General features: G+C 45.3%; 1 protein-coding gene across 1 annotated transcript in view; it reads right to left on the reverse strand.

The window, feature by feature from the left end:
- Positions 1-1,757: 1,757 nt before the first annotated feature.
- The window catches only part of UCHL1 (ubiquitin C-terminal hydrolase L1), a 13,665-nt gene continuing 610 nt past the window's right edge, over positions 1,758-14,812 (reverse strand). Inside the window, exons 3-9 of the mRNA XM_029946651.1 lie at positions 14,527-14,655; positions 11,634-11,784; positions 9,271-9,356; positions 9,145-9,192; positions 8,200-8,266; positions 7,240-7,298; positions 1,758-2,206 (exon numbers count right to left, since the gene is read on the reverse strand). Coding sequence (XP_029802511.1) covers positions 2,120-2,206; positions 7,240-7,298; positions 8,200-8,266; positions 9,145-9,192; positions 9,271-9,356; positions 11,634-11,784; positions 14,527-14,655 — 627 coding nt within the window. The 3' untranslated portion in view covers positions 1,758-2,119. The remainder of the gene's footprint in view (positions 2,207-7,239; positions 7,299-8,199; positions 8,267-9,144; positions 9,193-9,270; positions 9,357-11,633; positions 11,785-14,526; positions 14,656-14,812) is intronic.

Below are 14,812 nucleotides of genomic sequence, written 5' to 3' on the forward strand. Positions count from 1 at the left end.
CACCCTAAAGGAGAGCATAATTCAACTCCCCCCTCCAAAAGTGTGGGCTGTGCATGGACTTCCTTCCAGAATGTATATGAAGGGGAGGAAGGTGAGAAACAACATTACAGTGAAACCCTGACAAATGCCACCTCAGCCAGGCGATCAAGGTCAGTACCAACAGTGATAAACCCTGTTGATACTGTATATGAAACCTTTATATGAGGTGATGAAAATGGCAACTTTATCCTTGTGGTCTTTCTCCCCCAAAACACAGATCCCTAGTCTAATTATGAAGAAAACACTGGCCAAAGCCCAGTAGAGGGGCATCATGTAAAATATTTGTTGGGTACTCCTCAAAATTGCCAAGTTCTCAAAACCGAAGTCTGAGAACTTGTCAAAGCCAAGAGGAGCTTAGACATTACAACTAAATGTAATATGGTGTCCTAGATGGGATCCTGGAATAGAAAAAGGGCATTAGGTCAACACTTATGAGAATCTGAATAAACTAGGGACATTAGTTAACAGTAATATCAGTTTCGGGTTCATTATCTATAACAAATGTTTCCTACTAATGTAAGATGTTAATAGGAAAAATGGATGAGAAATATGTGGCAACTCTGTAATAGCTTCTCAAATTTTCTATCTAAAATTGGCCTAAAAAATAAAGTTTAAAAATCTTTTAAGTCTATTGTGCTAAGTGAAATAACTCAGGTAGAGAAGGACAGATACCATGTTTTCACTCATAAGTAGAACAGGAGAAACTTAACAGAGGACCATGGGGGAGGGGGAAGGGGGAAAAATAGTTGGGAAGGGAGGCAAACCATAACAGACTCTTAAATACGGAGAACAAACTGAGGGTTGATGTGGGGGGTGGGGGGGGAGAGGGGAAAATGGGTGATGGTCATGGAGGAGGGCACTTGTTGGGATAAGCACTGGGTGTTATATGGAAACCAATTTGACAATAAACTATAAACGTTAAAAAAATTATTGGGGTGCCTGGGTGGCTCAGTTGGTTAAGCATCCGACATCGGCTCAGGTCATGATCTCACAGTCCATGTGTTCAAGCCTCATGTCGTGGGCTCTGTGCTGATAACTCAGAGCCTGGAGCCTGCTCAGATTCTGTCTCCGTCTCTCTCTGACCCTCCCCTGCTTGCCCTGTCTCTGTCTCTCAAAAATAAAAACATTAAAAAATTAAATAAATAAATTTTAAAAAGACATTAAAATTATTTTTAATCTTTTCTAAACCTATGTAAAAAAAATCGTTTAGGTCTACAGATATGTAGAGTAATACAGATGTACAGAAAGGGGCACCTGGCTGGTGGGGTTGGTACAGCATGCAACTCGATCTCAGCGTGAAGTCTGAGCCCCACACTGGGTGTGGAGATTACTTAAAATCTTGAGGGGCACCTGGTGGCTCAGTTGGTTAAGTATCCAGCTCTTGATTCCCACTTAGGTCAGGATCTCAGAGTTTGGGAGACAGCCCCCCACCGGGCTCTATGCTGACAGCGCAGAGGCTGCTTGGAACTCTCTCCTCTCTCTGCCCCTCCCCAGCTCATGCTGCTGCTCTCTCTCAAGATAAACTTAAAAAAAAAATAATAAAATCTTAAAAAACAAATGTATAGAAAAACAGTCTGGAGACATGCTGAACCAATACTATTTTCATATTCCTTTTCCTGCCTGGGCTGTGGGAATTGCTTCTATGGAAGAAATAAATATGGAACACGAGGAAAATAAGATGTATTGGAGGGGAAGATAAAGGAGAAAATGAAACCCAGTTTAGGCTTATCCCTTTATCAGCAGAAAAGTTTTATTTCTGTTAAGGACAAACAATTAAACCACATCCAAGGCCTTAACTGACAGACACAGACCGAAGTGGCCACTTAAAGCATTAGCTATTGAGGTACGGTACGGACACTGGGGACACCGCTTCGCCGTCTGAAGCTTCTACCAAACTCTGCTCGGTCGACAGCTGAGCCCTGCCCGTGCCTGGGTGTGGCTGGGGGGGAGCGCGGGTCTGCAGGACCAGAGGAGGACAGCTGTGGTCCACGAGTACTGAAGCATTTAGACTGCATCGTGGGGACAGGTTTCAGGCTGAAGGGAAGAGGGGGGACAAAAAGCGACGTCCCTCCCCAGGGCATCAGGCTGCCTTGCACAGCGCCACAGCAGAAAAGCGGACCTCCCCTTGCTCACGCTCAGTGAATTCTCTGCAGACCTTGGCAGCATCCTGCAAGGAGAAAGGTCATTACTATCCAAGTGGCAGCAGCTCAAAATGAAGTTTCAAAGGGAAAGGCACAGTAGGGTTCAGAGGTCACCCTGGTCAACTTCAAACCTCCCGTTAAACTTGAAAACCAGAGCTGACTTAAGACAAACATCAGGTGATGGGAAAGCCAGGAACCGGCCACACAGACTGGACTTTAGAAGATTTGACTTCTTTATTCCTCCCACCAAATACTCTGGGCTTCTCCCGCTGTGTGCCTGGTCATGTTAACAAATGACACTACTAGCACTCTCCTCCTCAAAGCAGAACAAGATAAAAAATGGATCCTCTCTCCCACATATGGGGGCCTAAGAGGAAAGTTCCCCTAACTCGAAAATTCCAAGTCGACACAAATTTCTTTCAAGTGATCGTTTTATAAAACAGCCTGGTTTTCTAGGTGCAAATGATGAATTCTCACTGATGGTGGAATGGCACGGCTTACTAATTCTAAGACCTCGGTTATAAAGATTGGAAAGAAAACTCACGCCAGTGTTAGCTATTTACCAAATTCTAGGGTTTAAAAGCCTTGGCATAGTAAATATCAGTCACTGTTTAATCTGTAAAAAAAATAGTAATAATAAATCCAGTGGGAAGAAGGCAGCCCCACAAGCCATATCGAACATGATCTTTAAGAGGACAAAACGAACAGTCACAGAACATCAGCTCCCAAGATCCAAAACCAATCAGCTCCGGGAGTTTGGCCCTTAGAAGGCGTCAACCACCCCCAGAGTTTTGCTCCTACGTCAGAACCACTTGTAAAAACTAGAGATTCTAGATTGACATCTACCTATTTCATTCTCTCTCTGAATTTTTAATATACTGATATTCCAGAGGTTCCTTCCCAAACTGACTTTCTGTAGGGCCCACGATGATGGACATCACAGATGTGTGTCTCAAGGGACAGCCACCCCTCCAATGAGCAGGGACCTCACTTCACGTTCACAATTCTCAGATTAAGTTCATGTACTTTCTTACCACTTTAGCAGGAATTTACTGTACAGTTTAGACAACCTAAACCAGCTTTAACCACATACACCAGCAGCCTTACTTAGGATAAGAATTTCCACTAAGATGCTGGTTTATATTCCATTTAATTTTAAATAAGATTCTAAACAGAGTAGTTTTTATTGTTTTAAAACAAAGTTTTTACCTTCCCCATACCTCATAAATTCTACTCGGGGCAACAGTTTTAACTTTCCTCTGTGGGCACGTTTTATGGTACCAGCGGTGTTTGATAGAATAGTAAATACCTTAGACCTTAGTAGAGAGACCAGTCTTTCCCCCAAATGGGTCATAAGCAGAAGTTCTGCCTCTGTTCTTATGCTGTCCCATAAGGAAACTCACTCTGCAAATCACCTCAATTTTACATTTCTAGGTCTAGCGCTCATTCCATGTTACCGTTTCCATACACCCCTCATAAATCCCAGAACTAGCTCTAACCGGTCTCAGGTGGTAAAGGCAAACTCAGCAAAGTGACCCTCCCACCTACTGTGGCATAATCGGGCCACTAGCACCTTGAGGTCATGAGGTTAGGATGTTCCAAAGTCAGCTCTTTTATACAGAAAGGCAGTACTGAATAGAGGCCAGGACTGTCCAGATCCAAACCACGGTTTTGCCATTTAAGCCACTGACGACTCTAAGCATCACTCAACTTCAGTTTCCTCATTTGGAAATTGTGGATACAATACCTCAGAGACTCGTTGAAAGCACTCTCTAAAGTCTGGAAGTCACTTAGAACAGCACAGATGCACACAGGTCGGCAAACTGCAGTCTACTCCCTGTTTTTATGAAGTTAAGTTTTAATAGAACATGGCCACACATTCACGGAGACGCGGTGTATGGGCGGCTTCGCAGCCGCGGCAGCAGAACTGGATCCGAGCACCCTCACTCTGGGCACCTCACCTGACTGCGCTTCTCGGATACGCCCAAGCCTGTGCAAGTCTCTCGGCGTGATTGTTCAACAGCATTTGTTCGCTTTGCGCTTCTGTGTCCCATTTTGGTAACTCTGGCAACATTTCAAAGTTCTTTTTATTGTATTTGTTACGATGATCCGTGATTGGGGATTTTGACGCCTCTGTTAAAATTGTTTCAGGGTGCTGTAAGCCACACCCACACAAGACAGCAACCTTTATATAAACCTTGTGTTCTCACGGCTCTGGTGGCCAGTTTTCCCCCCTCAGGCCTCCCTATTCTGAGACAATATTGAAATTAGGCCGGTTAGTAACCCTACAGTCACCTCCACATGTTCAAGGAAGAGTCCCACATCTCTCACTTCAAATCAAAAGCTAGGAATGATGAGGCCTAGTGAGTTAGGCATGTTGAAAGCAGAGACTGACCAAAAGCTACACCTCTGTGCCAAACAGCCCCGTTGTGAATGCAAAGGAAAAGCTCTTGAAGGAAATTAAAAGTGCTCCTCAATCAAACACAAGGTGGTAAGAAAGCAAAACAGTCTTCCTCCTGGTATGGAGAAAGTCTGAGTGGTCTGGATAGAAGACCACACCAGCTAGAACATTCCCTTAGGCCAAAGCCCAATGAAGAGCAAGGCCCTAACTCTCTTCAATTCTGTGAGGGCTGCGGGAGGCGAGGAAGCTGAAGAGAAGTGTGAAGCTAGCACACAGGGACTCAGGAAGCTCAATGAGGAAGGCGCCTCCATAACATCCAAGTGCCCGCGAAGCAGCACGTGCTGACAAAGCTTCAAAGGACAGGCTCTCTTGTTAGGGGCTAACGCAGCCGGTGATTGGAAGTGGAAGCCCAGGCTCACGGACCGCTCTGAAAATCCGAGGGCCCTGAGGTATGTCACATCTACTCTGTGCTCTACAATGGAAAAACAAGGCCTGGATGACAGCACATCTGCTTACAACGTGGCTTACTGAACATTTCAAGGCCACTGTTGAGATCTACTGCTCCGAAAAACAGATTTCAAAGTTATGACTGCTCACTGACAATGCACCTGGTCAGCCAGAAGCTGATGGAGATGGACAATGACATTAATGTTTTCAGACCGGCTAACCAAACGTCCACTCTGCAGCCCCGCGAATTAAGGAGTCATTTCAACTTACACGTCTGTTATTTAAGAAACACTCTTAGTGTGGCTTATAAGCTGCCATAGATATGGATTCCTCTGATGGAGCTGGGTAATAAACCGAAAACCTTCTGGAAAGGACTCGCCATTCTAGGCAGCATTAAGAACATTCCTGATTTGTGGGAAGAGATCAATGTCAACATGAACAAGAATTTGGAAGAAGCGTATTCCAACCCTTAGGGGTGACCTTGAGGGGCTCAAGAGACAGTGGAGGAAGTAACTGCAGAGGCGGCGGAAACAGCATGGGAACAAGAATGCGAAGCGGAGCCTGAGGATGTGACGGGGCTGCTGCAACCCCAAGAAGAGCGAGTGTCCTAAGAAGGGATCCACTCCTGGTGAAGACGTTGTGAAGATTGTTGAAATGACAGCAAAGGATTTAGAACATGACATGCACTGTGACAAAGCAGTGGCAAGGTTGGAGGGATGGACTCCCAATTTTAAAAGAAGTTCTGTTGTGGGTAAAGTTCTGTCAAAAGCATCACAGGCTTCAGAGAAATTCTTTGTAAAAGGAAGTCAATGGATGTTCACTGTTGTCTTATTTTAAGAAATCGCCCCAGCTACCCCACCCTTCAGCCATGGACACCCTGATCAGTCAGCAGGCAGCAAGATGGAGGCAGGACCTCCGTTAGCAAAACTAGGACAACTCGCAGAAGGCTCACGTGATGGTAGCAGTTTTTAGAAATAAAGTATTTTTCATTAAAGTATGTACACTGGTTTAGACATAATGCTTTTGTACACTTAATAAACCACACTATAGATATAAGCTATCTTTTATATACACCAGGAAACCCAGAATTTCATTTGACTCACTTCATTGCAATAATTCCCTTTATTGCAACGGTCTGGAACAGAACCCACAATATCCCTGAAGTATGCCTATACTTGCAACAGACCCAAATGCCTCACAAGGCCGAGAATATTTTCTCCCTGGTTCTTTACAGGAAGTTTATCAACCCTCCATCTGCACGCAGCGAGTCAGAAAACATTAGTTATTAGTACAAATGAAGAACTTTTACCTTAATAGCACTTTTTATTTTATCACAGCAAAGCAACTTTCCTTTATAACAGTAAGTTGATTCAATTCTAGAGACAGGTTTTCAGGGTGAAGGGTCCTAGGGTAGCCTATCAGCCCTCGTCCAGAATTAAGAGGTTTCAGTAGTGGAGCACCTGGGTGACTCAGTTGGTTAGGGCGTCCAACTTTGGCTCAAGTCACGATCTCGCAGACCGTGGGTTCGAGCCCAGCATCAGGCTCTGTGCTGACAGCTCAGAGCCTGGAGCCTACTTCCGATTCTGTCTCCCTCTCTCTCTGCCCCTCCCCTGCTCACACTCTGTCTCTCTCAGTCTCTCAAAAGTAAACATTTAAAAGAAAAAAAAAAAAAGAGGTTTCGGTAGTCATTTTTAGTAGGATAGTAATCCTGGATCTTAAGTTCTTAACGAGGCAGACTTTGAATCTGCTTGTCTCGTCTTGTCACAGTGGACCAAGGGAGAAGAATAAACGGAAGCTGACTGCCTAACCAGAATCCACAGTATGCTCCCGGTAAGACTGACCCAAATCCAGCGGTTTGACACGGATTAGGGAAGGCTCGGTTCCTGTTCCTTGAATGTTAGCTATGATGTAATTTGACAAGAGAACAATGGTCACCTTAATCCCAAGGGGAAGTTTAGCAACAGCTTTCAGGCTAATTCTAACCATAGGCTAAAGTCACCACAGAGAGATGGATTAGTCAGGGTCCTCTCAACAATCCTGCTTAAAACCATTTCTTATAAAATAAGGTAGACAGGCTTACCAACATAATCCTTAAACCCTAAAGACTGCTATTAACCCAGGTGCTGGCCACACTGAAGAAGTATTATTGGCACTTTTAGATGATCTAGCTGAAGAGACTGGGCCCTAATTGAAGATGCTTTCAAAGATTACCTGCAGCAAGGAGTCCTCTGAGCTGGTGCCATGGTTTACCGGAAAAGGCATTCGTCCGTCTGAAACAAAGAAGCCAGGAGTGTCAATTTCCCTACAGATTTTCTGGCTACAGTTTTCACCCAGCCTAAAGGGCAGTTTCAGGTCCAAATACCACTGCCATTCCCAGAAAGGAAGGCTGGTGAAAAGCAATTGGCTGGAAATAAGGTTCAAATGCTCCTACGTATCCATCCTGGGCAATTCTAATCCAAAGCAAGAGGCCCACACAAGCCTGATGTAGCCACCCTAACAAAGAGGCCCGTGCCCCATCTCCTGGGCAGGACCCCGGAGCAAAATCCAGCTGTGGCCTCTCAGGTACAGGGAGGGCAGAGACAAGAAGGAATCCTTCGGATAGCACTGCCCCTCAACGACTGCCAACTGGTCCTACGTCTGCTTTGCTTTTATTTGCTCATAGGTTCCTGACTTGAGACAACATGGCTACAGGCCTTCCTCCATTAATGCAGAGAGGGGAGGACTCTTCCAAGACGGATAAGCTTTCCTATTGCCTCAGACCAGCTAAGGGAAGTTATCCCCCAAAACATCGAGATTCTTTCTATACACATGAGGTCACACGGATTTTATCTTTTTCCAAAAGTATTCCCTGTCAGGTTGCTGCTGGTGCTGCTGTAGTGGAAGGTGAGGAGAGGAAGTCTGACGGGAATGCCCTGAACAGGCACTGATCTCTTTACCCGTGTGGGACTAAAGCCATTCCTTCTGCAGGTCACTGGCTGATTGGGCGAGAGAAGTGCTCTGGGCATGACAAAGGAGTAAGTGCCCCGGTGGGAACACCCTGTTGTCCTGGCTTCCTGAACCAAGACACTTCATAAACGCAAAGTACCACAGGTCACACACAGCACTGTGGGAGAGGCAACTCCTCTGAGAATGCGTGCAACTATACTGGGTTCCCAAAATGGACAAACTCACCAAGTTCATAGAGATGGCCATCCACGTTGTTAAACAGAATAAAATGAAAATTCACTTTGTCATCTACCTGAAGAGTCAAAAATATTTTTGAAGATGAGTATTTATTGTACTATACATTGCATCAAAAAGTTTTTTCTTCAGCTTTACTGAGATAGAACTGACCTAATGTTGTGTAAGTTCAAAGTGTGTAACATGCTGATTTAATACCCATATTCTGCAAGGATTTTAAAAGCAGAGCTTAATTTGTTAAAAATAAATGCTCACTAAGTATAATGTACTTGAACGGGTTTGCTTATGTACTACTTTAAATTGGTGTAGCTAACACATATGTCCTATATAATAGACAATGTTAGAAGACTCTTTTAATACCTTCATCTATTAAGGAAAACATAGTGTAACTATATCAACTCTTATGACTTTTTCCTCAGAAAGAAAATCAGGCTTAGGGAGAAGTCTCTCACCCAAGGCCAAGACTAGAAAGCGGCAGGGTTAACTCCAGTCATAAAGGCACGGATAACCAACGTAAATCTAATTAACAGTTGACTGGAGGCCTCTGTTCAGATTAATGGTATATTTAAGTCTTCTAGAAACGGTCAGTCCTCGCTCGTAATCTTACTCTTGGCCAAGTCTGTGAGAGAAGTATATGAAATGCTCAATTTCCAGGAGTAGTGTTACTGTCTTAAAATCATTTGGATCTAAACAAAAAACCATCAGTTTGAATTTACTCAAAACTACTTTATTGCCCATTAGATTTCTGAAGAGCCATTTTTATGAATAGGTGTTGTCAAAGCATTATTCTGGTAGAATCTTCTGGTATTTATAGGCCTAGCTGACCGTGGGTGGAAACATCTGCCATGTTCAGCTAAGAGGTTCTTGTCTGTATTTCGGGGGAAACACAGATGCCCCCAGGCAGCCTGGCTCTGATTTGTATTTGCAAGTATTTACCCGACACTGGCCTTCCTGGGCCACAGCATCATGGGCTGCCTGAATGGCCTGCAGGAAAGAGAGAGTAATTAGCACCAAAACCTCTGCAGGAATTGAAAACCGATGCTCTAGGGGTTGTCTCCCTACCTCATTCTTCTCAAAGCATTTTGCTCGGTCTTCAGGGGACAGCTTCTCCGTTTCAGAAAGAAACTGTTTCAGGACGGATCCATCCTCTTTAGGAGGGGAAAAAAAAGTATACCAGAATAGATAAAATAGTGCAAATGGGTGCACATTGGCTGCCGACTTCAGCTGTCAGCCGTGCTCAGTGACTTAACTCTTCACTGTGGCCTCGGAGGGGCGGAAGAGCCATCCCCGCCTCCCTTAGCCGCTCCTGGCAACCACCCCCTTCTACCACATTCAAGTCAGAGAACTCTCCAGTCCTCCAGCGTGCCGAGCCCTCTCCTGCATCTCCTCCCTGCTACCCCGACCTCCTTCCCGCCCACCTCACACCGCCCTCTCAAATCCCTTATCGTCTCTGGTTCAGTGGTCATGCATTGGTAACGTGTATCTGTGACATCTGCCATCCATAAAGGCAGGGACTGGTGGCCTTGTGGGTCGCTGTTATCTACAGCACCCGGCAGCACAAAGTCCTACCTGGTGCAACTACTTTCTAGTCAACAGTGTTCAAAGGAAGAGGTTTTACTTCAGGGTAGAAAATGCAATCTCCGTAGTATGGTTATCCAGGTAAGGATTAACTTAAGAATCTTTTTTAAACAATTTTTAAGGTAGGATTCATGCCCTGTGCAGAGCTTAAACTCACAACCCTGAGATCAAAACCTGAGCGGAGATCAAGAGTTGGGCGCTCAACCAACTGAGCCACCCAGGAGCCCCAACTTAAGGATCTCAAGAAATGGAAAGAGCCTTATAGCTTGGCCCAGAGACAAAGGACCGGCTGATGGTTTGGTAAAAGTGGTTTGTCATTTCTCAATATGGTAAATCTAGGAGACTGAATCCATGGCTAGAGTAAGAGCAAATTATTTTCAAAAGACTGCATTCGAACTTTCAGCTCTGAACTAAAACACATTTGTTAAGTGAAGACCATTTAAAATTTGGAAGGGATAGGAATCCTCTTAACTTTATGGGGAGGGCTAGGACTCAGATTACATCTTTGGCATGATCATGACCTTAGTTACAAAGAGTTACACTATCCCTCTGCCCTCCCTAACATAGTACTCTAAAGGGATACTTACTGCAGAAGAAATTAACGATCAAGCTACAATACTCTTTAATATGGCAAGTCAATAATCAAAAAAGTAAGTTCTAGAAGATTTGGATCATTATGGTCAAACAAGTTTTCTTGTTGTTAATTTCAAAAGTATACTAGCAGGGGAGCCTGGGTGACTCAGTCAGTTAAGCGTCCAACTTCGGCTCAGGTCATGATCTTGCAGACCATGGGTTTGAGCCCAGCATCAGGCTCTGTGCTGACAGCTCTGAGCCTGGAGCCTGCTCCAGATTCTGTGTCTCCCTCTCTCTCTCCCCTCCCCATTCATGCTCTGTCTCGGTCTCTCAAAAATAAATATTTTTTAAAAAGTCAAAACTATACTAGCAGTAGTCTTGGCCACACTTATCTTGTTTAAAAAAAAAAAAAAAAAGTACTTGACCTGCTAAGCAACACCTTGGACTGTATTAGCTGAAATTATTCAATTCTTAGCCATTCCCATCCATTGTCTAAATTAAGAGCTGGCAAACCACTGTACCTGTTTTTTGTATTATTGGAAAACAGCCACATCCGTTGGCTTACATCTGGCTGCTTTTGAATTACACAGCCAAGAGACCAAATGACCCTGCAAACATAAGACCTACTCTTACCTTTTAAGAAAGTTTGTTGACCCTTGGCCAGTATCTTACATTATGCCACATATCTTAACATAGCTCAGTGCTATTAATTGTACTTCGGACAAACTTCAGAGCTGAGACTCCTTTCTTCTATATCCTCCCCACTGTTCACTGGAGGAGAGCTAAAAACCCCTGAACATGACTTTGTCTGCCACTGAATCTTTCACAACATCTTTGTCCAGTTGTTCTAGGCTATTTTGGTTCTCCTGTTGCTTAGGAGACCCAGAACCATTAAAGACAGGTCGTCGGTGTTAATATCTTATGGCTTAACATCATCTCCCAATTCTTCCGAACTGTGGAGACCTGACGGGAATCCGACGGCTGGCTGGCTGCAGATAGAAGAGCAGAGGCAGCACAAAACTGCGTCGCACTCCCTCCTCCCCCTCCAGGTAGGAGGTCCTCCAGGAAGAAGCTAGACCACACTTCTTAGAAAAGGAGTTTCCTTCCCTCAAAGGAGAATCGGTGTTAATTCACCTGATTATAACCAGATAAGTAGGTTTCAAAAATACTGAAGGCAAAGACTTTGCGGAGTAGACCCGCTGGGGGTTTTGGAACGACGAGTTACGGTGAACTACAGGTCAACTAGAGGAGGACTATCCTCAACACCCACTTACCAAACTCCAGTTTGTCCTGGTTATTGGCCACTGCGTGTATGAGTCCAACGGTGCCACAGGAGTTCCCGATGGTCTGCTTCATGAAGTACACCTTAGGACTGATTTCCTGTCCCTTCAGTTCTTCGATCTGTTTTTTCCTGAAGTTCTCATGCTGTGAATTTAAGAAACATTTTTGTATCTCAAAATGAAAATGCAAAGAACTAACAGATGGCAGCACAGCGAGTTCTACCACCTACATGGAAACCCAAGTGGGATGTGTGAGCAGAAGCCTTGGTCCTAGGTGTTGGCCAGTGCCCAGAGAATGGCCTGTCTGCCTTGACATCCACGTCAGCCAGCCTGTGGGGTTCTGAGAGGCTCCGAGACTCCACCCTGATGCTGCAGTGCAGTAATGGCCTTGGACGTTGCCCAAGGACTGGTCTAGACACCACTGCAACCTTTTAGCTTGAAATGGATGGTGTCCTGAAGAAAAACACACAAGCTCCCTATTTTCTTCCTTAAACACCACCAGCAACTATATTTCACCTAAGACCCCAATCAAGCTTTGGTCATTTTTAACGTCCAATAAACACACCAGCCAGTCTATATCTTGGTATTCTTTGAAGTTCTACTTCTATTGTGTCCGAATGTACTTCAAAAACAAATGGCAAAACAAGACTTAACTGCTGAAAGGAGCAATTTTTTAAAAAATTAACTATTCCCTCATTCTTTTGGAAGGAAAGACAACTGGTCTAGGGTTCTGGGCTGTGATTTCACAAAATCTTCTCATCCTACAAAAGCAAAATGTGACACTTGTTTGTCCTTGCAAACTATAGCTTGAAGATAGATTAACAATGGGGCAGGGGGAGTCCTAAGAAATCAAAGTATGATTAAGACTAGGGATAGTTTCTCTCCAAGAATCCATTTGCTCTTTGAATAGTAATTTAGTGGACTTGTCTGGACCTTTTGCTAATGAATTTTAAACCTTAAAAGTAGGACTCCTCAGTTAAAAGCAAGGTGCCAATGCTATAGAAACAGTTTAATTTAGACACGACACCAGAAGTAGATTTCCAATTCCACTGCCTTTCATTACTACCCACATACCTGAAGCTCAAGCCTGCTCTATGATACCATCAGAGGAATAAAAGGTCTCATTCCACCACCAATTTAAGCTCCAACTAATAGGAAGTTCTAGCATCAAAGATCTACCTCACCTTTGCAACGTGTTACTCATGAACCTCAGGATTTTCACTTTTCTAGGTTAAGGCTTTTTTAATCCGATAGCACCATTCTTTAGTTGTGTGAGCTCTTGCAGGAGAATACTTCTGCAAATATTTCATTATCACTTAAAAATTAACATTTCAGAGGGGATCCAGTTAGGATTTCATAATCTTCTCTTAGACAAAAGTAGATGCTTCCTAAATTAACATCAGTTTGTTTGGAAATCAACATATAAACTTGATTTTGTTTCAGTGGTTAGCGTCACGGAACAGGTGCTCAGTACATCTGACTGCCCCAGCTGGAGCTGAAGGATTATGAAGTACTGAGCTTGTCCAAACCAGAACAGTTCTTTAACAGGAGCCGCTTGATCCAGCAAAAAGCAAACAGTGGGCTTCTGAAAGACAAATGCGATGCACCACTGCCTCCCAGAGGCCTTGCCGGTGATGCCGCTCAAAACCTCCGAGTCATCATGGTTTCCTCTAATAAGGGCTCCACGAGAAGCTCCAAGGAGAGAGGAGATGGTGTTTGATTCCGTCAACAGGGAAGCTAATTTGACTCGCAATTACCTAACAGCTCTGTGCTCCCTAACAATAAAAGACAGGTCAGTGGGATTACCCTGATAGCTTTAATAAGGGTTCCTAATGCACAATACTAAGCCCATTTACTAGGAGGAACGCCTGGACCTTCCCATAGGGCTTAATAATTTATGCTGAGGATGCTTCTAGAATACCCGGCCTCAGCATGGTGCTTCAGTTAAGCTTACAGTGTTTGGAATGATGCCCCAAATGCTAAAGTCCCAAGTTTTCCTAATGCAGATTTCACCACTCCTGAATCAACGTCAAGTGACAGCAATCGGACAGACAATGCCATGCCGATCAGTGGGATTTCATACATCGCAAGACAACAATTAGCCCAGCTACCTTTTTATATCTGACGCTCAGTCTTTGAGGTACATACATCCATGCACACTTGTAGGAGGAAGACCATCTAAAGGGAAATGAAAAGGTGTTTCCAAGACTGCTCTAATACCCACCTATTCCATTTAGCCACAAGGTCAGAGAGGAAAGAGGATAAGAAAGGTGGAGGGAGGTCCCCGCGCAGGAACCAGACACAAATGATTAAGCTCTTTTTCAAAGCACATTGGGGAGGTTAAAAACCAGGTGTGCATGTTGTAGGGAGTGGAGGGATGGGAAGAAACAGGAGTCCTCTGGAGACCCAAGAGGAGGGTTTAAAGAACCTATTTGTGTCTTCCGGTGGTCTAGGCAAGCCCGCCCCCCTCCATTTTACTGCAAGGTGGGAGTCTGAGAACCAAACAATAAACTGACAGGTCCCAGCCCTAAAAGGGAAGCAACCAGCCATTCCTTGGAGTGGAAGGCTCTGAAAAGCATAGGTTCAACTTAGGAGTAGGAAGAGTTCCTTCTCCGGACCGGATAACTGAGATAATGGAACGGAGATGCTGCTTTGAAATTGAAGGCAGTGCTGGATGGACGAGCGAGCAGCCAATAAATTCTGTAACAGCCAATGAGTAGGTAGCACGACAGGGAGGGCTTCTCACCCCATCCCCCGCAGAAAGAGGGCAGTTTTGCAGGTGTGGACGCCCAGGCCGGGAGGGGAGGGAAGCCGGGTGTCCACACTGTCCTCAACACCTCCCTCGGGTTTGGGAGCAGCCCGCACCGCCCAAGGCCCCACGCCCTACCTGGGCCGTGAGAGGAAACAGCAGCAGCAGCGCGCAGGCGGGCGCTGGCACCGAGCCCAGGGCGTCCTCCTCCAGCCCCAGCACGTCCGCGAAGCGCCACTGGTCGGCAACCCCCAGCCGGGCCAGCACCTGCAGAGAGGAAACAGGGCGGCCAGGTGCGCGGACATCCTCGAGTCGCGGGCACCGGCCAGGCGGCGGGGTCGCCCCGGCAGCCTCGGCGTCCCCACCCGAGCCCCGGAGGAGTGGCGGCCCGCCCCGCCCCCCACCCCTCACCCCTGCCGGCGCA

Source organism: Suricata suricatta, chromosome 1 (assembly GCF_006229205.1).
Source record: "Suricata suricatta isolate VVHF042 chromosome 1, meerkat_22Aug2017_6uvM2_HiC, whole genome shotgun sequence".
NCBI classification, from domain to species: Eukaryota; Metazoa; Chordata; class Mammalia; order Carnivora; family Herpestidae; genus Suricata; species Suricata suricatta.